Raw genomic sequence first — 27,722 nt, 5'->3', positions numbered from 1 at the left:
AGAATGGGTGCTCGCTGCCTTAAGTCAAACATGGTGGAAGGCCTGTCCTGGTTTGGGGCTGCATTTCTGCCAGTGGTGTTGGCGATATTGTCCCAGTTGATGGGATCACGAATGCTGAAAAGTACAAACAGGTTTTAATTCATCATGCCATTCCTTCTGGAAAGCCCCTGATTACAAAAGGCTTTGTTTTTCAGCATGATAACGTTCGGGAGAATGTCTCAGTACTGCAGTGTTGACGAAAGGTAGTTTCACCCACTCTTGGCAAAAAACCAAAATAAACAACAAGGTACTGAGCATCTATTTCATGGGTAACACAACCAAAACAGGACAGCGTTACGCACTGTCAAGACTTGTCCTGTGAGCATCCAATGATATACCACCGTCAAGGCCTTGGTATCAGCCGGCTCCCCTGCTATCTCAGGGGGAGACGCCTGGGTGTCTGCCATTGAGATTTAAGATAAGATAAAATAAGATAAGATGAACTTTATTGATCCCGCAGTGGGAAAATTCACTTGTCGTGGCAGCTCACAAGAACAGAAAAGAGTGCAAAAAGCAAAAAGTGCAAAAACAGTTACAAAAAAATATACAGGTAATAAATCAACAATTTACAAGTACAATAAACACAGTACAATATACAGCTATATACAAGTCCTCATAAGGGAAGAAAAGAGGACTAGACCATAGACCATAGAATTATATATTTAAGAACAATGAATATTATATTACTTATATTATTGAATATTATAGATGCAGTATTGGATCACCTGGACAGAGAAAGAAATAAAAAATAATAAAGTCTAAATTTTAAGAAGACCTCTGGGAAGTGCTGAAAGAAGCCTGGTGTAAAATACCAGATTACTTTAGAAAACTTCATGACAGTCTCCCCGAAAGAGTTCCAGATGTGCTCAGTGCCAAGGGAGGTCACACTATATACTGACTTTGCCTGTAGAAGCCATTTTGTTCCCAAAATTGTGTTTTTAAAATTTTGTGTACATATATCCTGTATTTTCTGTTTGTATCTTAATAAAGACTACAAAATAAATATGGATGGTCATTAAAATGGTGGCCTAAGACTTTTGCAAAAACTATTATTAGTATCAACAAGTACCTAGCCTAATTCAATGCATTATTGATTTAATATTGTCTGGTTTTATTTCTGTTGATAGTGAAATGTTTTTGTATTTTATTTTGAACCTAGAACAATTATATGCACCCACGAGCATTCAGTTAAAAAGTTGCAAGAGCAGCTGTTGACAAGATAAAAATAAAAATAAGATAAAATAATTGTCCATGCATATTCAAATATGCTGTATCTGGTAGAATGTACTGCAAAAACATTTTTATGGAGTTCATTGTCACAATTGTGACAAAGCAAACAAGCAAAAACACTACAGCCAGAAAACAACAAACAAAACCAATATGACTCTTCTATAATACTCAAACTCTTTCTTTCACTCATATTTGTGTGTGTGTGTGTGTGTGTGTGTGTGTGAAGTCAATTAATAATGAAATTTCTGGTGTGGACAGAAGAGAGAGAGATTTCAAGATTTGAGACACTTTATTGTCCCTTTCTGTTCCACACAGTAACTAAACTGATAGCACTTTCTGATAATAAAAAAAAAAAATACTATAGATGTTTCCAGACATGAAGCAAGCTGTGTGGAGGATGTTTTTGAAACGTTTTTAATCAGGAAAATATATCAAAAAACCATTGGGCCAGCTGCAGCTCTTTTACCACCTACACAAGAATCATGTTAAACAGCATGGACGGAGTCTACAGATGAAGCCACAAAAGTACAGTCACGTGCTTCATACAACAATGGGTTATTTTATTTGCAACAATAATTTAAACATTGTTGTTCTGTTTTTTTCTTATATTTTAGACATAAATGAGTATACCTACAGAGAAAGTGAGTACCTTGCAGCTTACAGGACTTACAGGATCTGCTATTGTTCCTTCCATGATGTGGATTACACAAATATTAAGGAGGACTTAAGGTGAACTTAAGGAGGAGATGACGTTCAAACCACCAACCACTAGCCACTGAGAGTATGCCCCTCCCTAGTCCTGTTGATAAAGCTGGATTCCACAGTAAATGTGTTCATTCACACACCTTTCATTCAATTGCAGGGTGTCACCACAAGATGGAGCCTCCTTCACAAAAACAGATTCACTCATACACCAGTGTGATGGACCATAGTACTCTGCAGCCACATTCTTTGTTTAGGCCATGTTTTGGGCAGAATAAAATAATATTTGGTGTCTAATTTGAAGTTGAACTTTATGATGAACACTGAGTGCACATATTTGTGTGACAGCAGTTAGGCTGATCAGTTTTACGCTTTCTGCGTATTTTGTGCAATGAATGATATACTTCATGATTGATGAATGATATATTTTCTGTTACAATCAACACAAATATGGCTAAGCAGGAACACTGATTGTGCCACCCTGCCAGAGACCAACAGATGCTGCTTCTTGTCAACATGGGATAATGGGTCTGGCAGAGATTTGGAAAAAAAAAACAAAAAACAAACAAACTGTACAGACTAAATCAAGATGGCACCCCAACCAGTGGTAGCTGGTTGCAGCGGCTCCTTACTTTTTCCTGTTATTTACTGTTTTTTTGTATCTTATTGGCATTGTATAAGTTTCACCGTTATAAGATGTTACCATTGTAAGATGAGACTTGGTCATTGTTCACAATGACTCTGATATAACTTTATCATTTTTTATGGCCCTTCTGCTACTTTCATCACTTTTTGTGGTAAGGGGTCTTGCTGAGGTGTTGTGCATGTGTACATACGTGACCAGCTGTTAGTGCTCTCCGAAACAGGATACCTGCCCAGATCTAGGCCTATGATCCCAGTGAAGCTAAGGAGGAGATGCCACGGGAGTAGAGCTGGAGTAAATAGGAGAGCGAGAAGGAGGAGTTTTACACCATCCGTCCTATCAATCATCATAAGGAACGTGAGGTCTATGGGATATAAAATGGACGAGCTGTGTGCACTGATTTGGACCAAGAAGGAGTACTGGGAGAGCAGTATTCTGTGCTTTATGGCCATGTGGCTGCACTCGGACTTCCCGGACCACAGTCCCTCCATACCTGGCTTCAGGTCTGGCAGGCAGGGACGTTATTCTGAGTGGTAAGAAGAAAGGCAGAGGGATTGCGGTTTTTGTGAATGAACTGTGGCGTGGTGTGGGACATATTACTGTGAAAGAACAGCTGCTTGCCTGTCATTGAATTGTAACGAGTATGCAGATTTTCCTCCACCATACTAGCTGGTGTTTACATTCCACCATCAGCGGATGAGGCAGCAGCATGTGACGTAATACGCTCTACTGTTACTAAGCTACAGTCTCAACACCCCAATGCTTTGGTGGCCATTACTGACTTAAACCATGTTAACTTGGATTTTACACTTTCAACTTTTCACCAGTTCATTAACTGCACTACACAGGAAAGTCAGAACACTGGATCTATTTTATGCACATGGGAAGGATGCATAAAATGCCCTTGCCCACTTGTTGATCAGACCAAAACCTCATCCTTTTAACACCTCAGTATGTCCCTGCAGTTCAAAAGCAGCCTGTCTCCATAAGGACTGTGAGGAGGTGGACAGAAGTGATAACAACGTTACTGAGTACAATACAGACAGGGCCGCAGCCTGGACAGCGCCAATGGGCTGAATCTGTTTTATTAGCGACTTCAGATCTTCCTTCACGTCACATGTCATGAAGGTACTGGGGAGACTGGTTCTGGAGCATCTTGGACCACAGGTGGAACCTAGTCTGGACCCTCTCCAATTTGCCTACCAGCCTCATGCGGGTGTAGACAATGCTGTCACCTATCTGCTGCAGCGAGTTCATTCTCACTTGGATTTTGGTGGCGGCACTGTGAGAATCATGTTTTTTGACTTTTCCAGTGCCTTAAATACCACTCAGCCACTCCTGCTGAGTGAGAAGCTGCTGGGTGGATGCTGGATGGGTGTCAGTGTGTCTACTGTTTCCTGGATCTCTGACTATCTGTCAGGCGAGCTCCCTGTCTGATGTGGTGGTCAGTAACACAGGTGCGCCACAGACTGTCCTGTCGCCATTCCTGTTCACTCTGTATACCTCTGATTTTCAGTATAACAGTGAATCATGCCACCTGCAGAAGTTCTCTGATTCTACGGTGGTGGGGTGTATTAGAGATGGGCAGGATCTGGACTACAGACACCTGGTGGACAACTTTGTGGATTGATCCAGCAGGAATCATCTGCTCCTAAATGTGAAGACGACCAAGGAGATAGTGGTTGACCTTAGGAGCACAAAAACTTTGACCAGACCCATAAATATCAGGGTTGAGAAGGTTGAGACTGTAGAGTAATACAGGTACTTGGGTGTCTAAACAACTGAACTGGAGGACCTACACTCTTGCTGTGTACAAGAAGGGGATGAGCAGACTCTGTGTTCTGAGGAAGTTCAGATCTTTCAGTGTATGCAGCAAGATGCTGGGAATCTTGTAACAGTCTGTGGTAGCAAGTGCCATGTTCTGCACTGTGATCTGCTGGGAACCTGAAGAGATTTGAGCCAGTGAGGGACAGGAGGTCACTGAACAAACTGCTCCATCCCATCCGCCTCCACAACACTCTATCCAATCCATCCATATTTAAGCTAAATTCTGACCCTATTTCTTGTCCTCAGTAAACTCAGCCATTAGATGGTTTAGATTAGTTCGTCCACTGAAGCACTTTATATCTCTTGTCCTTTTGTTCTGTGTTGTTGTTTGTGCTAATTGTAGTGTAAAAATAGTGTTGATGGATGCCATGCACTTTTAAAACTGCAAAACAAATCTACCCATGAGTACAAATTAAGTAACCTGAACCTAATCACATGTACAAAGTTATCCTAGTTCCTTGGTATGTATCTCAATGTCCCACTCACAATATGAGAACATGTATTCTAACTGTATTACAAATACTCTCCAGAGTACATACAGTATTCACCTAACATACAGGTTAACATTAATCCTATGAGAGACTCATGCCTGAAATTTAAACAGACTTTCCTCAGATCATGTGTGCAAGTAAAGGGAGGAAATGACGTGTCCTATACTGCAGATCAACAGCTCTATGCTCCCCAAGCTGAAGCCCTCTGGTTGTCAGGGTTCCTCACCTATGTTCCCTGTGTTTCCTGGAGTCCCCATTTATCTTCTCCACTTGTCTCTGTATGTTTGTGTGTATGTCTAGAGAAGGACATGGTGACCTAGTCTTCCTCCCTCCAACTCACCTGGGCAGCTGTAACTGACCATCATCATCAACAACAACTCACATTCATATTCCCTTGTGCAGTAAAGACTGAAGTAACAGTCTTTTTTTAACTTTCTTACTAAGAAAACAACGATTTACAAACCCGTTAAAACAGACTGGCCAATTTTGGCCAAGAACACCATAATAATAAACAAGTAACAAACATAAAAAAGTTAAACTGAACCTTCTAATATAACACAAGGTTACAAGTCTGTACAAACAAGGCACAATATGAAAACTCTACCTCCATCCTTTCTTCTTTATGATGCTGCCAAAGACAACTTCAGCCCTGGCAGAGAAAGAGAAAGAACGTACTTGCAGATTTATTTCATTAAAAAAAAAATAGTAAGTAAAACATTAAAACTTCAAAGTTCAAGTTAATTGTACAGAGACAATACAAACATTGCTAAGGTAAATAGGAAAGCTAGTTTCTAGTTTTTGGTGTTTTGTATCTCATAACCCTGTACACCCTTGTTTTTTAAACTTACAAAAGAGCTTTGATTTTGACAATTCTTACCATTTTAGTGTTTATCTAGCAAACCATGACCATTTGATCAATGGTTCTTTTCTTACAGTGGCAACATGTTACCATGCCTGTTTTTCAGACTTCAGCCTGCTCCCTGTGAATATTGTTTGCGCGTGTTGGACTGCTTTCTTGGTTTTGACCCTTACTTAACGCAATCTCCTTGTAAGCCGTTTGTTCATTCGATATTGTTATATTAAAATAGCTGCTATCCTGTTTGGCAGCCTGCTAACAAAAAGGCTCCAATTTGCTAGCTTTCAGTCTTTTAATCTGTTGTCAGCTACAGTCCCTGACTTGGCTAGCCACTGGCCTGCCAGCCTCATGCCAGCACAGGGTCCTTGGTGAGATAGCTCAGATCCTCCAGTCAGATCCAACCAGTTGAGCAGTAAGCTATGGAAAAACTGCTGGTTCTATGCCTGGTCCTGCCCCAGAACCACTTTCTGGAAAGCCCTCCTAAGGCAAGTGTGGCTCCTGCTGATGCTGTGCCTCTGTGCTGCCCAGCTCATCTTCAACGCTTCCCAGCTCTTCATCCTTACCCCCACCCAGTGCCTCAGTCTCTCTCCTGCTACCCAGTGCCCCAGAGACTCAACTGCATACCACCATTGAGCTGCCACAACCTTTGTCTGACCTGGCTACCACTATTGTAACTGACTTATAGAATGTTTTCTGTTTTGCCAGTGGGAGCTGCAGAGGCTTCATCCGGATGGGCTGTGCATCACCTGTCTCTATGAGGTGTTGGATGAGATGTGTCCTTCCCACATCATCCTCATGTGTGCAGTGCTGTGTCTTCCACTGGAAGAGGCTGGGACAGGTTCTCAGGGTTAAGCATAGTCCCAGTTATGCGGACCCCATTCTGTTTCCCTGTCACAAGGGGCTGTGAGGGCACTGACGAACGAGGTTCCCAGGTTGTCCACACCCCCAGCACACCCGCTGACGTAGCCTCTGGCGCTGCTCTGCTCGAGCAGTGGCAGCCCGCACGAGCTGGATCAGTTTGCCAACCCAGGGAGGCTCAGCTGCATCTCTCTCCGCCACACTGACTGCATTCGCCATTGGTGATCACTCTGAAGTGTCTACTAAGAGGCTGGGACTCAGCACCTCTCTCTCTGTAGCCAAATTCAGGACCTCCTGTAGAGATCTGGGGTGACACACAGGTCATTGGGCAGCACAGCTTGGAGAAAATGGTCCTGGGCTAACTCAGTCTGGATGGCTGGTGCCATGTGGGCACCTGTGCGGTGAACAATTCCATCAATGTCATTAGCGAGCCCCCTCAGCATCTCTCCGGGGTGTTGCTGGTGGCTACACAGTTCAAAGTGGAGTAGGCTAGCTGCTGAGCATAACCCAAATGGCCTTCTTAAAGCTTTCACCAAAGCACTGTAGTCACTTCTGTCATCTGGGCAGAAGTGACTACACTTTTCTTTAAAAGACCGTTTAGCAGCCCAGGCCAAAAGTTCAAACTGTGCATGGAAGGCCTCCCAGTCAACTTTTCCATCATACCTGGGGATCATCTCTCTCACATGCTCTTTATGCTCCAACGCCGGCCTGGCTGCAGCCACGCCATAACTTTCCCACTCACTTTCATCCTCCTCCTGCTTCAACTCACGGAGGTCTCTCGGCAGCGAGCCCCTGATCATCCACACACTACTGTAGCACCCACAGGGGGTAGTCATGTTATGCCGAGCGGCAGTATTGTCACTGCAGCATGCTGTCCAGTCACTTCTGACGCTAAATGTAGCATCACACTTAAAAGGCTACGTGGGTTCGCTGGGTTTCTTATTTTATTCTTTAGATTTAGAGCACACAGTGTAAATCTAAAGAACGTTAACACACACCAACCGCTCAACCCCCCTGATTCTCTCCACTCCCAGCGTTCTCCTCCTTTCCCCATACACACACACACACACACACACAGAACCATAAAAACAGTCACTGCCTGCTTAACTGCTGCCAATCACCAAACATCAACGTCAGAACTCAACAAAGCATTGCAGAACTACACAACTCCATAACTAAACAGACAACATTCTCTCAGTCCGTTACACTATATACTGTATAATGAACAGGGGATGGAACCACTGTGACACCAGCTGTAGATTTCTCAAGTGAAGCACAATGTGGGTAGTCCCAGCCATCACCATATTAGCTTTGCTTGACTCCAGTCCCAGTTTATGCAAAAATGGGCAAACAGATTGAGCATAGTTAGAGCTGAGGCAAGCGGTTACTGAAACTAGCACTGACTCACACTCACACTCACCTAGTTAGTTAGTTAGTTAGTCTATTGATGTGTTAACACCATGAAATATGTAATAAATAGGTTCACAAAGAACAGTTGCAGAGTTTGAGAAGTGGTAGTTAAGCTATATCCACATCTTAATCCCAAAAGATAAAAAAAAAAAACAGTGCTCTTCCTGAGCACTGCTCTGTCAATTTCAATTTCAATTTCAATTTATTTATTTATATAGCACCTACACAATCAAAATTGTCTCTAGATGCTTTACAGAGACCCAGAGCCTGAACCCCCGAGCAAGCAGACAGTGGCAAGGAAAAACTCCCTTTTAACAGGAAGAAACCTTGAGCAGGACCTGGCTTGCAAAGGAGAACTATCATGGGCAGTCTGTCCTTCGGAGCTTGCCAGCTCACAGCAGCTGTCTGCACAGTCGCTTGTTAAACCAAAACACCTGCATCTGTTGCTCAACTTAGATCTGTTAGTTCAATTAACCACACAGCAAACCATATTATTTGTTTGATATTGACATGGAAAATTCTTCAAAAGGCACCACAACACTATGAGAGTCTTCCAGGAGAGACTCTCTGTGAATATGTGCTGATAATAATAATTATTTTCATTGGTATTTGACATTACAATAAATTTCCTTACTTTAAATATAGTTTAAATTTAAGCTATAAGTTATATAAGTATAATAAGTATAATAAAATTAATAAGTATAATTAAATTAAATAATAATTTTAAAAAAAATCTCCGCCATGGAATTGGTATGAACAGAAAAATTAAGTATAGTGATGAAAATTATTTTTTGTACCAGGCTGTGAACCCTTTAATTTCCACTGCAAATTTGGAATTTTAATATTGGGACTTGGGGGAGCATTGACTCTCCATCAGCAGCCAAGCGGAAGCCTGTTTTTGGCTCAGAGTTGGTGCTGTGGTCAACATCTGCTCCTGGTCGGCAATCAGAGGCTCAGCCAACACCTGCTTCTGACCCTAAGTTGATCGTCAATGCTCAGCTACAACTTCCTGAACCTCTGCTTGCCATCCCAGCCAATGCCCAATCTAATGACCAGTCGGCAGTCTCTCTCAGCCTTGCAGGTAAACACTCAGCTTTCCATGCCAAAACCCTGCCAGACCTAAAGCTGCCCACCTCCTGGTCTGCACATCAGCAGTTCCCTGATACTTTCTGAAATTAAAAAGGTAAACAAGTTCATTGAAAACAGGTGATAGTATCATGATTCACAAATAAGAATGGAGTGAAATTCACCACTTCGTGAAACACTACTGATTTTACTACATGGGCCCAGGAACTATGTAAAATTGTTGTCAATAAACACAGTTCATTTGCAAATGAATGAATTCTGGTTTTCTTTATGTTTGACATAGCATTGCAAACCTTTTAGGAATTGGTGTACATGTAGCCTATGAAACACGAAACAGGTGCAAACAAATTTGACCAACAGAGACACATTCATGTAGCTAAGGATAAACAATGTATCAAGTCAATTTTTGATTTTATCCAGTTAAGAGAGACTTGGATCGATGGATTGGTTTAAAGAAGCAGTACTTACTTCCCAGCATTATACACTTCTGCCGTGTCGAACAGATTGATTCCATTCTCATACGCCAAAGTCACCAGCTCCTCTGCCACCTTAAACAGAAAAATTTGATAAAGATGAGTAAAGTGTGTATTGTATTTTATCTTCCTCTGACCTCTTAGAAGTCCCTTTGGCTATTGCTTCATTATATAACCTATTTCAGAGAGACTTTAAACTACAGTGTGTCTGATTGGTTTCTTGGTACTTTCACCACTTCAGATCTCAGTATGAAAATGGTTTTTGTGATCCTTGAGTTTTCCTCAGAGGATCAAGAGGTTGGTAAGTTTGGTTTTGACAGAGATATCTTGACAACTATTGATTGAAATGCCATGAAATTTGAATTTTCAAATCTTTTATTTTCTCTATTGCTGTTACTATGGTAAATTTAGCATTTGAAGTGTGTCAAGTATGAGGATATAATCATGTGCTGTACTACAAAAGTCAGCTGGAAGAACAGTGTCTCACATGCAAAGGGATTTGTGCTGTGAGATTTATTCCCTGACTGGCATATACTGTGAGCTAAAATCATAAGCTGTATGACATAAAGTGTTAATAAAGACATACACCGGTCAGCCACAACATTAAGATCACTGACAGGTGAAGAGAATAAAATCAATCTTCAATCATGTGGATGTTCTCTGACACACATCCCACACTACCCACCCAAACACTGCAGACCAAAAACATTTCCCCATAGCAATGTCCCTTCACGTCAGCGGCAGCCTCCCCCCAGCTGTACAATGTACCCCATCACATTTTGAAAACAGCTCAAGAATGTCTCAAGGACCACAACAACAGGATGCAAACTCCTCAGATCCCAATCTGATCAAGAATCTGTGGGATGCACTGGAATAAGCCAAATCTTTCCACCCTCAATGCATTAGACCCAAAGGATCCAACATTCCGATATCAGGGACCAGAAAATCTCCCCAGAGTTCCTGTGTCCCTTCCCCTGACAGGTCAAAGTCTGACTTTCAACACCTCCACAAATACAATCATAGCCGTAAACCCACACCAAGGCAACGCTGAAGAGTGTGCAGGCACAAATTTGTCAGAGCATATTATCTGTGTGTGAATGAAGAGAGTGGTTACTTTAGGCTTCCAAGAAGAATTGGGTAACTAAATTTGAGTGAGTAATAGGTCATCTCTTGCTCTGAATTGTCAGGCAGCTTGTCCTCATTTTAAATTACCTAAACAGAGTGTAATCTGATAAACTGAAGCTTTTTTTTTAAGCTTGGAAAGGACCATTGGCATAAAATGATTCTTTGTTTTTGGCATAGTTTCACAATTTCACTATGTTCCCAGTACAGTCTAAAGCTGTGTCAGAAATAACTCTCTCTTCCACTCACTCACTATCTCTTACTTCCTAGTCTCATTCCCTGTTTGTAGACTGTAGGTAGAAGGCTGCCACTGACCGCATGTTTCATGAGGCCTAGCCACCCATTTCAAAACCAAGCCAAACCAAACAACAACAATTATGTTGTTAAAGTGAGCAGGAAAATAAACTCGTGACAATATCTTTGAAGCCATCAGGTTGCAGGACCAGGAAGTAAAAGTATGAGTTGATGTGGACAATAGCCACAACCAGGGGCTTTGCTAGACAAACAACTCTATCTGGGGCATAACCCCCCAAGCCTGCATTACCAATGTGTGTTGGTTTTTGTTCGTTTTTTTAATAGCCTGCTGCATATGCTTCACATGTTTTAGTATGTGCTACATCAGTTTCCCTTGCTTAACTCATTATTATTGACACTGCCATACCCCCACTTAAGCAACTACTAGAAAAGGTAAAGATGTAAATATATATTATTGATGTACATAAAACATATATGAACATTCTCAACAAGTTTCATTGTAGAAATGGCATAACTCTACATGCAAACAATAACAAAACCTGACTCAATCATTGAACTTTCTTGCACATTTGCATTCTTCTATATTCCACAATAATAATTAATAATTACAGAACAGAACAGTTTCAGAGTAAGAACCTGCCCCTTGTCTAATGTCCTCTGTTTCTGTGGAAACTGCTCCCTCAGTGTCATCTCTATGGTGTGGTCTCTCCTGTCTCTTTCCTGTCTTTCTTCACTTGTTCATTTTGCCTTGACTGTTCATCCACCTCAGCCTCTCCACCTCCTCATCCTTCTCCTCATACCACATTCTGCTCCTCCTTCTCTGCAGCAGCAGCATCCAAAAAATTCAATCTGATTGACTATACCTTCCACAAATCTATATAATTCAGGCATTTAGCAATGGAATTAAACTAATTACAATGTGAATATTTCTGTAACAAAACAGACAATATAAAATAAATAGGGGCAGCATGGTGGTGCAGTGGTTAGCACTGTTGCCTCACAGCAAAAGGGTTGTATTCGAGTTCCAGTCTGGGCCCTTCTGTGTGTAGTTTGTATGTTCTCCCTGTCCCTTCTTCTTCCTCTCACAATCCCAAAAACATGCACATTGGGTTAACTGGCTACTCTACATTGCCCCTAGGTGTGAGCATGTGCGTGTGCGGTGTACCCCGAATCTTGGCTGTAGTTAGCTGGGATAGGCTCCAGCCCATCTGCGACCCTGCCAGATAAGCTGTGTAGAAGATGGATGGATAAAATAAATAGGCTTTAGTGATATTTAATATTGTATACACATATTAATACAGGCTACATTTTCAAATATGACTTTCATTGGCGGAAGGCTTTTCAAAGTGAAACACTTTCACTCTACAAATGCTTGCACATACTCTATGTGGAATCCAAACTAACTTTATTTCTACATGTTTTCACCTTATGATGTATTCAGGTTTTGTGATGACTTGAAATGACTTAATATGGAAGCTACATTAAAGCTAACATTAAAGACTGCACAAAAAGAGACAAGTTGAACCAGATGTGGATTTAAACACGGAATAAAAAATGTCCTGCAGTTGGTCAAACATGCAAATTCTTGCCAATAATTTTTCCAACATGTGCAGATCACAGGATAAGCACAAACATGGAAAGAAAGTGCATTCTGTTGAGCCAACTGAGAGTGAAAATGACATTTTTAAAGGAACAGTGAAAGTGGAGCATGAAAAACACATCACCGTGTTGGAGCCTGCAGAGATAAAAACTGAGAAAAACATCTGGAGTGAAAGATTGAAAATAAATAACAAACTTGTGACATTTAAGCTGGTCACAGGTGCAGGTGCAGATTGTTGTGCTATATCAATTGAAAGAGTTAATGCACTTGATGGTAGAGGCAGACTCAGAGCAAGTAAAACAAAACCTTCCTTTCTTTGGCTATATGGTAGCAGCATTGGGCAAGAGAGCACTGACGTGAGTATAAAGGCCAAAAGCACAAAACTGAGTTTGAAATCACACAAGAGGATGTTTGAGCTATAGTGGATTTATTGCTTAAAACTAGGCTTAGTGAAAAGAATGGGTGAAGTTGGAAAAGAGCATGACATTCTAAAAGACTATGATGATCTGTTCAATGGACTAAGTTGCTTACCTGGTCTGCACCATATACAGATTAACCACACTGTCTCACCTGTCGTGCATGCCCTCAGAAGGATCCCAGTAGCACTCAGGGACCGAGTAATTGAAGAACTACAGTGCATGGAAAAAATGGGACAGAGCTAACCGAGTGGGTCAACAGCATGTTAATTTTGGTCATGCCCAAGAAAATACACATGCATGCTGTATGGATTCAAGTAATCAAATAGGAGCACTACCCATTGCTCACTGCTGAAGAAGTTGTTTCCCGTATGCTAAACGCAAAGTATTTCTCTGTGCTAGATGCCAATCAGGGGTTTTGGCAGATAAAGCTTGATGATGACAGTTCAGAGCTTTGTACACTTAGCACCCCCATTGGATGATACAGGTTCCTGCAGCTACTGTTTGGGATTTCATCAGTGACAGAGGTGTTCAGGAGGGCCATAGCACTGATGATTGAGAATCTGGATGGTGTTGGAAACATCAATGACAACTTGCTTGTATGGGGAGACTCCAAAGAGGAGCATGACCACAGGCTTAAAATGTTGTTGGATAGAGCAAGAAAGTACATCGGACAGATGCTCAGCGCTAGTGGTTTGAAACCGGATGAGGAAAAATTGAGAGCAGTGACACAACTACTCTCACCACAGAACAAACAGAAGCTGCTCAGGTTCTTGGGTATGATTCAGTATCTCACCAAGTTCATACCAACCATGTCAGACATCAGTGCACCTTTAAGGAAGTTGCTTGAAGGAGACATAGAGTGGCACTGGGAGGAACCACAGGAGTTCTGAACACCTCAAACAGGTTGTCACCAACGCTCCAACTCTGAAGTTTTATGACCTCAACAAACCAGTCACGCTCTCAGTTGATGCAAGCTCAGAAGGCATTGGAGCAGTCCTACTACAGGATGAACAGCCTGTAGCATCAGTATGTTTATGGAAAGGACATTCATGTAGAAAGTGATCACAAGCGGCTTGACAGTATCTTTTAAAAAAAAACCTGCACACCAAGCTCCTATGAGGTTCCAGAGGATGCTCTGGAGGCTGCAAAGGTACAGCCTGAGAGTCACCTATAGACCAGGCAGGGAACTACACATTGCAGACACCTTAAGTACAGCATTTTCCCAAGAGCAGAAATTTGCTGGAGAAAGAGCTGGACGTGAACATGGTTACACATCAGCTACCCACGTCAGAAGAAAATCTGGAAAAGTTTTTAAAAAGCCATCGCAGAGGACCCTGAACTGCAGCTACTGGGGGACCTTACATTGAGAGGATGGCCAAATGTGCAGTTCCAAAAGACACCCAGCCCCACTGGAGGTTTAGGGACAAGGTCACGCAAATATCTGGGCTGACGATCAAGGCAGCAAAGCTCATCGTTCCATGTCAGCTGAGACAAGAGATCAACCCGAGAGAGCCATTACTCTCACATCCAGTACCAGACAGACCGTGGGAAAACGTTGGGACTGATCTCGCTTACTACAAGAGATCTGAGTTTCTGCTATGTGTGGACTACTTTTGTAAGTTCCCAGAAGTTACCAAGCTGAGAGACACCACCAGTAGCAGTGTTATAGCTGCTATGAAATCGATGTTTGCCAGGTATGGTATCCCTGATGTTGTCATGTCAGATAATGGTCCTCAGATTCACAGACAGAATAGAGAAAAGCAGAAGAAGCAACAATTCTATTCTGACAGACAAAGAAGGACACTGCCAGACTTTCATGCAGAAGAGAATGTCAGGATGCAAAGAGGAGAGAGACATGGCAGAGGGCCGCGGTACTGAACAAACAAACAGAGAGCTGAATGTAGTCAGGTGACATAAAGAAAATGTATCTTGTTTGCTCTGTTTAAGGTGACCTGTATGTTATAAATGGTTTCAGAATCACAGATTCGGCTATGTAAAGACTATATGTTTATTACAGTTGCAGCATTTGCAGAGTGTAAATGCTTTTATGAATTGTAAACCTCGAATATTAAATGTTCAACTTGAATGTCTTGAAACATGTTTGCAGGTGTCTAACTAAAGTAAACACACCCTCAATAAGAAAAAATTGTTAAAAGCGGGAAAGTGATGTGTTTAGGTTTTGTGCCGTGCAGGTTCCTGTCATTGGAAATGACCTAATACAGAAGCGCATTGCAGTTAATTTGTTGCTGTACTGAAGTGAAAGGCATGTAAATGTTGTCTGCACAAGCCGATAGTAAAAGCCTGTTCATAAGAATGTTCGATCATCCAACCTCCTTAATATAACACACCTTACAAAAATTTTGGCCACCTTTGGGCATTGTACTGCTCCGACAACTGCAGTAACCAAAAAAAAAAAATGCTCTGTGGTGGAATCTCTCAAAAGTTGATTTCTACCGCAACATACAGTAAAAAGTGGGTGGGTATGGTGATACAACCGCGTGTTGTTTCACACCATTCAGATCCATTCAAGTCAATGTGATGAGTGTGAGTAGCTGAGTTTTGTCAGCAGATTGTCACTGTAAATGTGCCATTAACAAAATATAATCGTGATCTATTTTATGTGTTTAAATTATATGGTCACAAGGCTTTAGGCATATATGGGATAAATGAAAGGGAGGAATAAAACGAGACAGCACAACAATTTAGATACTGAGCAAACCGGGATAATCGTGCTAGCTATTCAAACAATAGTCGACATTTTGTCCACACTGACATTTCAACCTGCTGGTTGTCCTGGGGGGCGCTAGCCAATAACCCTTTGTTCTCTGTTGCATGTGGAAAGTGGAAGTCAGAAATTAAAGTGTAAAGTTGAAGTGTGGCTGTTGAACTGCACAATCAGGCATAGTTTATAGCTCCTAGACTGCTACTGATTGGAGGCAAATTCGGATTAAAATGGCTAACTAAACTAGAACCTTATCAGTGGTGTCAGTTTTTACCATAATGTGAATATGGGGTATAGAAAGTGTGGAGTCATACTTCACTCAGTATCTATGTCCCCTGAAGGCAACGTGATAGAGGAAGGTCCTCAGGCTCATGATTCCATGCCTCTCTAAGCTGATGCCATGCCCCCCACGCCAAATCCAGACCAAAAGTTTGAAAGACTGAAAAGAAGACCCGAAAAAGAACAAAAGATATGAAAGCAAAAAAGATATGAAATCTGAAAAAATAAGATTCCTACACATATTTTTAGTTAGTGTACAATGTTGTAGTTTTCAAAGTTCAAAATTGAAATTTCATCTTTCAAGTTCAAATCCTTTTTTCAAATTAATGAAACTTTTGGCCCTGATTTGGCTCCATACAATTTGCCCTGCGGAGACCATGAATGTCTGTACACAAATTTCACTACTAATCATCCAACAGTAGATAAATCAGCAGATATATTTCAGTCTGGATCAACTGGTGGACACTACTAGTATGCCTAAAAATGATGTCTGCAAATTTACCATCAAAGGCATGAGCGAAAACTGCATTTTTCCAGTTTATTTTATCTCCACTTAATCTTGAAAAGGCAATCAAAACACTTCCCCAGCCAGTACATATCCACCAATCGATGCGTTTGTGAAATTATTCTGTCATTGCTGCATCTCAATCATAAGATGAATCCACTCTCTCACCACGTGCACCCTCAGTGCACTGGACCCACAGGATCCATCGTTCAATGCCAATGACCACAAAATCCTCCCAGAGGTCCTGCGTCCCTTCCCCTAACAGGTCACAGCTGTTTTGGTGGCATAAGAAGCACCTACAAAATATCAAGCAGGTGGTTTTAATATTGTGGCTGATTGGTGTACAGGTGTTAGATGTTCTCTCCTACCTCATCCGTTATCTGGCCTCCAAAGGTAACCCATGTGCCTGCACAAAAATAAAATGATTACATTGTCTGTATTGCAGCACAAGATCTGACATGTTTTCACCTTGCTTTAATCATAGGAATTGACTATGACATTTCTAAAAAAAGGAATGAAGAAACTAAATGAAATCGCAACAAATCTGAGAATAGTGTAGTTGACACTTGAGAGTGTGTGGGCACAGATTTGTCAGAGCATAATGACATTTGTGTAAGTGAGAACTACAGGAGAAATAAGTATGTAAATAAGTAAATAAGAAATAAGTTAACAGGCTTAATAGGAATAAGTAATAGAGCTTTTCTCTCATGAAATTGTCAGAGCTGCTTGTTCTTACTTTCAGCAGCTCAGAAAGCATCATCAGATTCAAACTGTTTTCAAACTTGGACATGGCCCTTGTTATTGAATAATTCTCTGTTTTTGAAACTTTCCATCATACTTACACCTTGTTCCTGATACAGACTAAAGCTGCATTATATTAGACTCCAGATGTAATTTACATCCAGAGTGAGCAATACATTGAGATTTTGTACTTTTGAATACATTTTATGTTAGGTTTTTAGGAAAGAAGAACTCCAAATGAGCAGACAAACAAACACAGGGTAAAAGTCTTTACTCAACAAATATTCCCAAAAGAACAGATCAGCAGTATTCTTCTAAAGTCAATCATAAGACAACCTGAGTCCGGGCAACAGGTAAATGCAAAAACTGATCCAAAAAACAAAAACAGTCAAACAAACATAGTTCAGAAATCCAAGCAAAAAGTCTTTCCAGAGACAAACCGGAAGTCCAGCACCAGAGATAAAGTGGGCAGAGGCAGGCCGGTGAACATGAACACAGAAACAAACATTAATTCCAGAGAACATAAACACAGGAGAAGATGCAGAGAGTCTGACTGAGTACCACTTCATGAGAAGGTATAATCTGGCGAAGGTGGGGTGGGAGAGCCAGTGTTAAGGAGCTGAGGAAATTGAACCACTGGGATATCAGGAAAAAAAAAGGAGAAAAAAGAGTACCCCCCTTTCAATGGACGCCTCCAGGCAGACAACCAGGTTTGGAAGCCGTAAAAATCAGAGATGAGAGTGGGGTCAAGAATGAATGAATGAGGAACCCAGGGACGTTCTTCTGGCCCATAGCCTTCCCAGTCGATCATGAACTGAATACCTCGACCCCACCGCCTAACATCCAACAGACGACGGACAGTAAAGGCAGGGTAATCATCAATGAGCTGGAGGTGGGTGTTCGGAGGGAGGGCATAGCTGGCTGGAGGAGGCTGGCTTGATTTGTGAGACGTGGAAAACAGAATGGACTTTAACTGTCACTGGTAGTTTGAGCTGAATGGCAGTGGGTTTAGTTATTTTGGAATGGGAAATGGTCCAGTCAACCAGGGAACTAATTTCTTCGACTTAACTTTGAGAGGCAGATCTTTCTCTGACACATCCTTTGACCCACTTGGAACTCTGCACCAAACTGCGGTCTCTACACTGCACTGAAGTGCCCTCTTGGTCTCTTTCCAGATTTTGCAACAGCTGTGAAGATGATGTTGGACAGAGGGGACAGCCAGATCGGTCTCTTGGGAGGGAAACAGAGGTGGTGGTGGAAGGAGGCTTCAAAGGACTACAGGCCACTAGCAGAACTAGTCAGTGAGTTGTGTGCATATTCAACCCACAGGCAGGTGTTCACTCCAGGAGGCCAAGTTGGTGGATGTCACACAACGGAGCGCCACTTCCAGGTCCTGGGAGGTGCATTCTGCTTGGCCATTAGTCTGAGGATGAAAAACAGAAGAAAGACCAACCGAGGACCCGCGGAATAAAAGGCTTTACAAACCTGAGAGGTGAAATGGGGTCCTGACAACCACAATGCCTTTTGAGAAAATGTCTTGAAAAAAAAAACATGTGGTTCTCCTGATACCAGGGTGACAGGAAAACTTGGATGAAGGGATCCACTGCAGAAGCGAACAGAGGTAGGCACAAACATATGTCCAGGAGGACTGTTACCTGGGTCTGACTCCTCCCTCTTCCCGGATGGTTGGATGGATGGATCTGCTTCTGCAGACCAGGAGATGGAGACCATGGAGGAAGTGAGCTTGGTCAGGGGTGAGCTAAAGTTTCTTAAGAACCTTCTATAAAAATTATCAGTTTTCTACCCTTTGCCTTCACGGATGAGAGCCAGATGATAAGCATTCCTGAGGTCCAACTTGTTGAAGAGCATAGCTCCCTGTAGAGGCTTGAAGGCTGAATTAATTAGAGGTAAAGGGTACTTATTCTTAACAGTAATGTTATTAAGACCCCTGCAGTCAATGCATGGACGTAAGGGCTTATCTTTCTTTTCGACAAAAAAGCCCACAGCCGCACTTTACCAGCTGAAGGACCGGTGTCAAGCCCGCCGAATGACACTTCACCTGCCTTGTTACCATGTGGTAAAATAACCCAGTTTGTAACGCCTTGTTGAGAGTTAGGATCCTCCCTGTTTTATCTGCTTCCTCTTCTTCTCCTTTTCCTCTCTTATTGACACTTTTATACACACTTCAGACATCCACGACCATCTGAGTGTAGGGATCACATGGTAGTATTGCTCCTTCTCTTTGTTGGATGTGTGTTAGATCACATTGTCCCCTTTTGTTCAAACCACGGTATAGCCACCATATTAAACCTGGTGAGACACATCACTCATGTGACGTCATCCGCCATCTTTGCCCCCTCTCTGTCGCACACACACACACACCACATGCATGCTTTTCTTTTGCTGTAATATAGTTGCTTTGTTTGCTGTTTAGTTATAGTCCATCACAAATATTTATTGATTGGAAGTGGTGTTTATTGTAAATTAATATGGTTTTTATTAATAAATTATGTTATGTAAATTAATCTGACTTTTATTTTATTTAAATTATTATATAGCTTAACTGGTCGTTGTTGTGTGTGATTATTTGCATACTGGTGTGACAGCTGCTGGATTCTGACAGCTGGTGCTCGGATTCAAGCCTTCACTGTTGACTACAGTTAATGTCTCTCAGATATTGACACTTCTCAGTCAACATCAGATTGAGACAGTAAACATGTATCCTGTCTACTATTATAATATAATATACTGAATGTCAAGGAAGGCTTCAAAATATGTGGATATGTGTACAACAACAAAGAACTGTTCAATATAAAAGTCTGTCAATTATGAATAAAAGGTTTTCCTTTAGACTTGTCAATTTATTAATAAATAACTGAATCAGCTCATAGGCAGAGCTCACATAGACCTAATGAAAAAATGTAACCTGGTTAACTGAAAAATAATCTAGGAATGTAGGCCTTGGTAAGCAGAGGCTCAGCTATGTTATTGCCTCAAGCTTTTTGGTGACAAGATCATAAATGCACAATGTGCAAAATGCATGGAGGTAGTTTTGAAGAGTGTAGGAATGGCCATTGCTCCTCCTATTTTGTAAGGAATGTCTGGAGTCCAAACACACATATACGCCTTCGAGAAACTTTCTAGGTAACATTATTTCTACAGTGTAGCTTCATTTCATCCTGCCATGATCTGCTCCTTTCATTATGGTTACGGTCAAAATTAACAATATGCAACGCATGAGCAATTATACTTTGCTAACCTAAATTCCTGAGAAAGTCCTGCAAATCTCATAATGTTAAGCTAACGTTGCTAAGGTTTAATATAGTAATGTCTGGCTAAATTTAATGATTTCAACTTTCCACAGCTACCTCAGTTTGTTTACTATTGCAAGGGAGTTAAAAGCACTGTCCTCGCTGCCGTTATCTTTTGCTTTTCAGGATGGTAGACAATGCTGCCTCTTGCTCTTAGACTTGGGTACTCACTCACAGGAATCATCAACTTTTTCATCATTCCACAGTAAAAATGTTTAGCTGCTATGCAAATGCATACTGGTTGACAGGTCTGGAATCTCCAGATTTTATTGTTTTATTTTTTGTGCCTCATCAGTTTTTTTGTGCCTCATCAATTCAATTAAACTTTCTTAGACATGTATTGAAATGTGATCATAATTTGTGCACTTGATTTAGATAAATGTATAAAAGGAGATAAAGAGATTAATAATATACAAACTGTTGCTCTATGCAGGTTGGTTTTTTTGTGTGTGTGTGTATGAATCCATTGTGAAGGCGAGCCAGTGCCCAGACCCGAGGAGCATGGAGCAGGACGCGGACCCATGTGTATGGAGGGTGTAATGTCGGCCGAAGCTTTGCTGGAGAAATGCATCATCACGCTATACAGATAAGAAACGAAAATCACACTACTTGGGTAGTTAGACTAATAATGAAAACTCACTGCATACGGACGAACTTGGAACACTGAAAAATCCTGACCAATGATTTTCTTTTTTCTTTGCGACTTTGTTGGACTTTGTTTTGTTAATTACTTTGGGGCCTATTTTTCTTATTTTATTTGCATTTTCAACAGTATCACTGTTTGTTCTTATTGTGTATTTGTTCTTATTGGTTATGACTGTTATGACTAAAGTTGTTAATTCTTCATTGATTACTGGTTTTGATATAGGGAAAGGGAAATTCAGTCATAGTTGAACTATTTCATTTTGTGCGCTTAAAAAGTGGCTTCTCTGCCAATAAAGAGGATATTTTTGTTACTGCCTTTTCGAACTGTTGTCCGTGTCACATATATCCTCCTTGAGCAAAACTTAACCTTCTGATTTGACCTAAATTTAAAGTACATGACTGTCACCTTAGTGCATGTATGGTAGTCAATGTCACATAAACATATCAGTCTATTACATCATTTAATCTAGTCTAATCTTTAATTTAATCTTTATCATTTGGAGTGTGCAGTGGGGCATTAAAAACTGTTAATAGGCTAAACCATGCAAGTCAACTCTAAGAAACAAGTCCATCTTCCAAATATGAATGTGTACTTATCTGACAGGAAACATAATTTCTTGTCCTTCAACAGTCCTTTATCATTAAACCAATACAAATGTAGTTTGGTGAAGCACACAAGTGCAGCTACATTCTTGGTGTCTGTTGTCAGTCATCTCTAACATTATTTGTGAGCATTAATTTTACATATCAGTATAACGAAATACACAGCTGTTGTTATTAACTTATATTTATGCTGATTTTATTAAATGATAATTCAGTTAAAAGATATTCACTTGCTGCCACACTGCAGCTAATGTTTTCCTTTATTTTAGGCTATATATATGCAGTAAGTCAGAGCATTTTACACAAAATTGGATTTATTTAATCAATTAAACAAATAAAATGCTTAAAATCTATTATTTCAATTTCCATCATCAGTCCACACTTGAGGATTTAAGGGTGAATTTGAGAGTTGGATGTTCCCCCTACCTTTGAGGACTGCCATGATAGTCCATTAGTGTCCATTAACTATAGGATTAATTCTTACAGTTTGCAATTTAAACAATAATGATTGAGAAATCCTTCAAACCTTTCCATTGTTTTATGTTTTTGAAGTCATGTGACCCCCCAAAAAAAGAAAGATTAATGACATGTATGAATGAATGCATGGAAATGAGTGCATGCATTCTGACTCAAAATGTTGACCCTCAAACTGAGGAGCACTTGAATTTCTTATTGGTGCTTATTCACTTCTTTTGTCTTTACAGATGTTCTTTTGTCGATATTCATGGTATTATTGTCACTGTAGATGAACCTGCATGTATATGCCATACTCACCTAATCCAAGACAGGACACCCTCAGCCCAGATTTGCCCAGATTTCTGTTGACATAAAAAAAAAAATCACAGTTCAGTGAGAACAAGAAATTATAAAGTATGTACCATATTATTCTATTTTATATAACAGTGTGAAGTGACACGGCTCTATAGCCCTTGACATTGTCAGCCACTGTCAGCATACTGAAATGTACTTGCCAGCCAAGTCGGAAGAACTAAATACATTTTCCTCCTTTGACCATATTTTTACTGCTTCTACTGACATTATAAATGGCTCCGTTCCATTTAGTCCTGTTAGGTGTCAGTCAAAAAACAGCCCTGTATTACAACAACACAGGGAGCAGTGTTAGTGGGAAAGTCTTATTACCAGTAGACAATAAAATTCTATCCAGGATGTCCATTTGGAGTAACAAATTAAAGGGTTTAAAGGTTTTTCAGATGCCAAAACACTGCACTATTTTATCTTTTGTCACAATGTGCCAATTGTGCACAGGAGACAGTGTACCACTGGCAACCAAAAAGATCATGTTACTGTAGTTTCCAACTACAGGAATTTTCACCTGTAATGCTTTCTTGAGAAGTCTAGGGGTGACTACATTATGGTTAAAGTGTGGTCAAGATTTTGACTATGGCAAATGAGCTATGGTATGTTAGGGAACAGGCAACTAAAGCACCTGGTATGTGGTTTGGGAAAAATTTGTAGTTAGGTTTAATGAAAACAACAAAAATTGATTGTAGTTGACATTGGATACAAATCCCAAGATTGTTGCTGCTGATTCACAGGTAAAATAGATTAATGTAGGGAGTTGTACGTTGCTGAGATAATTCATGTACTTAATTCAGTTGCTTCTGTTCCACCTGCAAGAGGAGTGGGCTACAGTTGGTGCATCCTACAAGTGGGAGAAGCAGATTCCTTATCCCCCATTCGCTCACTTTGTGGACTTTGTAACCCAAGAGGCTTACATCAGGAATGATCCAAATTTCAACTTCATGCAATTTTTAGAAGAGGCCTGAAATGAGAGATCACTTTGTCAGCTTTATGGACAAAATGTTCAACAAAGGTCATGCTGAGTGAGCCCCTCCTCGGTGGTACTTACAACATTCAGATTGTACCAACCAAAAAAGCCAAAGCAATTCAAGTGGTGTTTGAAAAAAAAAAGGGGGAGGGGGGGCAGCTGTGGCCTAGAGGTTGGAGAAGCGGCTTGTGATCGGAGTCACCGGTTCGACTCCCCCACCGGACGGGCAGGAAAAATTTGGGTGTGGTGGAGTGATTAATGCGATAAATGCCCCCCGCCCTCCCTCCATTACCCAGCTGATATGCCCTTGAGCAAGGCACTTAACCCCCCAGTATGCTTCCCGGGCGCTTGATGCTGCCCACTGCTCCTGTGTATATGTGTGTTGCATGTAATTTGCTGATTGTTGCATGTGTGTGTTCAACTAAGGATGGGATAAATGCAGAAGACGAATTCAGTGTGTGTATGTAAAAATATATATACTGTCAATAAAGCTGATTCTTCTTCTTCTTCTTCTTTCTTGACTCCAGTGCTCAATATGACGGTGTGCCACTCAAAGATGTGCTGTTAACTTGGCCTGACCTTGATAACTCACTACTCGTACTGATTTGCCTCAGGAAAGAAGCAGTTGCCTTCAAAGCTGACCCAGAACTTTCTTCATTTTCTTTGGTTTAGAGACAGCAATTTCTTCAAAGACATTGTAGACTATTGCATGAGGGTCCATGAACTCGGTAACAGTCCGTCACCTGCGGTGGTGACTCATGGCCTGCACTAAATTCATGTTGTCCCAGATGTTGAACAGTTCTTGATGCGAGATGTTGACCATGGCCTGAAGTCCCTACCTACAGTTAAAGTTGCTGTTGGTCTGCTGAGGAAAACTCAGGACATCCTATCCAAGTCGAACGTGAAGCTACATAAGATCCTGCAAACCACAAAGAGGTTATGACAGTCCTCCATCCAAACATCATGCAAGTGACTTTTAAGACCTAGACCTTGATGCAGATACACTGCCTTGCAGCCTTGGATTCAGTTGGAACCTCCAAACAGACTGTTTCTAAAGTCTCAGATGAGATAACTTACTCAATTAGTGAAGTATATTGTCCACAATTAATGGCCTTGACGAGCCCCTTGGGTTTGTAGCTCCAGTCACGATCCAAGACAAGGATATCTTGAGAGAACTCACATCTGAGAGCAGTGACCAGGTTGCCCATTTACCCCAAGAAACAGAGGAGGCTTGGACATCATGGAGAGCTTCTCTGGTTGAGCTGTTCACGCTTTCCATCCCCAGAGTCTACACAGTACCAAGACTTGAACTCTGCATGGCTATAGAGTTAACAGATCTAGTTGCAGCAGAAATAGACCTTCAGCTTGGCGCTGCAACCTACTATTCTGACAGTAAAGTGGTGCTGGGTCACATTTGCAATGAAACCAGGCGCTTTCAGATGTATGTCAGCAACCGGGTGTTACGTATCCGATGATCTTCAAGCCCAGACCGGTGGTGGTCTGTGCCAACAGACCTGAATCCTGCAGATCATGCAACACATTCCGTCCCTGCTGGCCAAGACAAAGACACTAACTGGTTCAGTGGACCCAGATTCCTGTCCAGACCAGAGCCCAACATCTCTGAGACTAAGTCTGAGATCAGACATGTCAGATCAAGCTTCAACTATCATTGTCCAAAAAGTACAAAAAGAGATTTAAAGATTAAATGCATCTAAAAGCAAGAGAAAATTCCTAAAACCAGTCCCCTCTGAGACCTGGATCCCTTCATTGATGCATTGGCCTTCTTAGAGATGGAGGCCATCTCCATCATTCAGACAATCAAACAAGGTGAAAGGACTCGATTATCCCTGGCGAACATCACATCGCAACCCTACTTAGCCACTACCATGAGCAGGTCCACTGTCAGGGTGCTCTTCATTCAGCAGCATCATCCATCAGTGTGTTGTGTGCAGATGGCTTAGAGCTCCGTTTAGCGCTCAAAAGATAACAGATTCTCCAGAAGACTGTCCATGGACCATCCTTTCACCAATGTTGGACTAGACGTGTTTAGCTATTTAGCTGCTAATATCGCTATGGAGCTAGACCGCCAGAGAATTTACTATAAGTAAAGTAAGTAAATCTTTATTTATATGGCACTTTTTAAAAACACAGCGTTACAAAGTACCTCATACAAGAAAAACACTGAAAAATAATACAACAAAACAAAGTAGAATTAAAATAAAACACATATAATTACCATATATTACAATAAAACATGGTACAATTAAAATAAGCCAAACACTATCCTGGGATAGAGCTCTATGAAAATTCTTGTCTGTAGAGGCAGGCTTTCAGGAGTAATTGATTCAGGTTATTGGGTTTAGAAGTGAGTGTATTGTCAACATAGCATTGATGGGACACATACTGAAACTTGCTGAACAACTGACCCACAGGGAGCATAAAGAGAAGAGTACTGGTTCCAGGACTAACACCAGAGGGACACCGCACAGCAAAGGAGCTGTGGAGGACACCCTATTGGCACACAATAAAGTATTTGTTTTTGAAATAGGACTGAAACTACTGTATTTTTAGGCTATGCCAGAAATGCCTGCTCACTCATTCAGTCTGTCTAGCAAAATGGCAGGATTGCAATGGTGTCAAAGGGACTAGCTAAGTCAAGGAGGATAATGATATATTTGAGAGAGCAGTAATTGCTTCATATGAAGGTGGTGGACTTGAAGTTTTAACTTTCTCCATCTGTGTTCTACATTCATATATTCCCTTTCCTTGAAAGTATAAGGAACAGAGAAGTTCAGGACTGATATGTATAGCTCATTAAACCATTCTACAGGTTTCTGCCTTCTAAAAGGCAGTTTTTCCTCACCACTGTCACCAAGTGCTTGCTCAAGGGGGAATGCTGGGCTCTCTCTATTTACAGTTTAATTAAAGAGTTTGGTCTAGACCTGCTCTAATTGGAAAGTGTCATGAGATAACTTTTGTTGTGAATTGGCGCTATATAAATAAACTAAATTGAATTGAATTGAACTCAGACTGGCCCTGGACAAAACCATGGTATCCTTTGATGGCATGAAGTGTCAACGACCCTCAAGACCACCCTGAAGGTGACAACCCCACTAGAGGTTAAATAGTTGGATTTTCCCCTTCAATCTCAGAACTGAAGAAGCCTTACAGATGAGAGGTGAAACGTCTTCAACAACCTAAAGATATCCAGTTGCCTTCACTTCTAGCACTTCAACTATGACCCGGATGACTGAGAACCTACATCGACTTAAAGTGTGGCTGCTGAACTGCACAGTCTGGCATAGTTTATATTGCGATTGGAGCCAATTTCGGTTTAAAACGGCTCGCTGAACAGAACTTTATCAATGGCATGAATTTTTTACTGCCCATAATGTGAATATGGTGCATAGAAAGTGTGGAGTCATAGTTCTCACAGTACCCATGTTCCCTGAAGACAACAAGAACTTCCACTCTTTTACACTTCTGGTTATGTTGGGGGCACTCGCGACAAAGTCCACAATGAATGGGGGCTTATGTAGATGTAGATTAAGCACTAAATTTGTGTTTTGTTTTAATGAGGAAAATGCATAAGGACTATAACACGCAAAACCAAAACCATATTATTGTGGTTATGTTCAGGTATGATAATTGAAGTTAGCCTACTGTAACATAATACCGCTAGTTGGAAATCTTTAAACTACCACTGAGCATACGTTAGCCCTTTGAAAAAAACAAAACAAATGGACATTAGTATTTTTTCTTTTCAGCTCTGATATATAATCAATACTATATTTGCAAAAACTAAAATAAAATTTGGAAAAAGTCTAGATGTAGGTGTAAATAATTATTTTAGCCATTTAGCTTCATTCACTCCCATTCATTGCGGACGATCTCACAAGTGCCCTCAGAATAATAACCACTGTATGCCCTGCACACTATGGCACATGCTTGTACCATTTCTGGTTAGATACAAGACAATTTAACAAAATGTTGTCGCCCCATGAAACAGAATGACGCTTTAACTGCCATATTTCACATATTTCACCATATGCTAAAGAAAATATCTAATCCTATCCGAAAGCAACTGGACTTACTTGAAGTTCTTGAAGAGGTTTC

At 41.0% G+C, this 27,722-nt stretch overlaps 1 protein-coding gene across 1 annotated transcript in view; it reads right to left on the bottom strand.

The window, feature by feature from the left end:
- LOC124063234 (voltage-gated potassium channel subunit beta-2-like) overlaps window positions 1-27,722 on the bottom strand; it is a 52,000-nt gene that overhangs the window by 23,169 nt on the left and 1,109 nt on the right. Inside the window, exons 3-6 of the mRNA XM_046396669.1 lie at window positions 22,592-22,635; window positions 16,886-16,923; window positions 9,611-9,690; window positions 5,537-5,581 (exon numbers count right to left, since the gene is read on the bottom strand). Coding sequence (XP_046252625.1) covers window positions 5,537-5,581; window positions 9,611-9,690; window positions 16,886-16,923; window positions 22,592-22,635 — 207 coding nt within the window. The remainder of the gene's footprint in view (window positions 1-5,536; window positions 5,582-9,610; window positions 9,691-16,885; window positions 16,924-22,591; window positions 22,636-27,722) is intronic.

This window comes from Scatophagus argus, chromosome 8 (genome assembly GCF_020382885.2).
Source record: "Scatophagus argus isolate fScaArg1 chromosome 8, fScaArg1.pri, whole genome shotgun sequence".
Taxonomy (NCBI): Eukaryota; Metazoa; Chordata; class Actinopteri; family Scatophagidae; genus Scatophagus; species Scatophagus argus.
The sequence above is the reverse complement of the archived record's forward strand: the minus strand, read 5'-3'. Positions and strand labels throughout refer to the sequence as shown.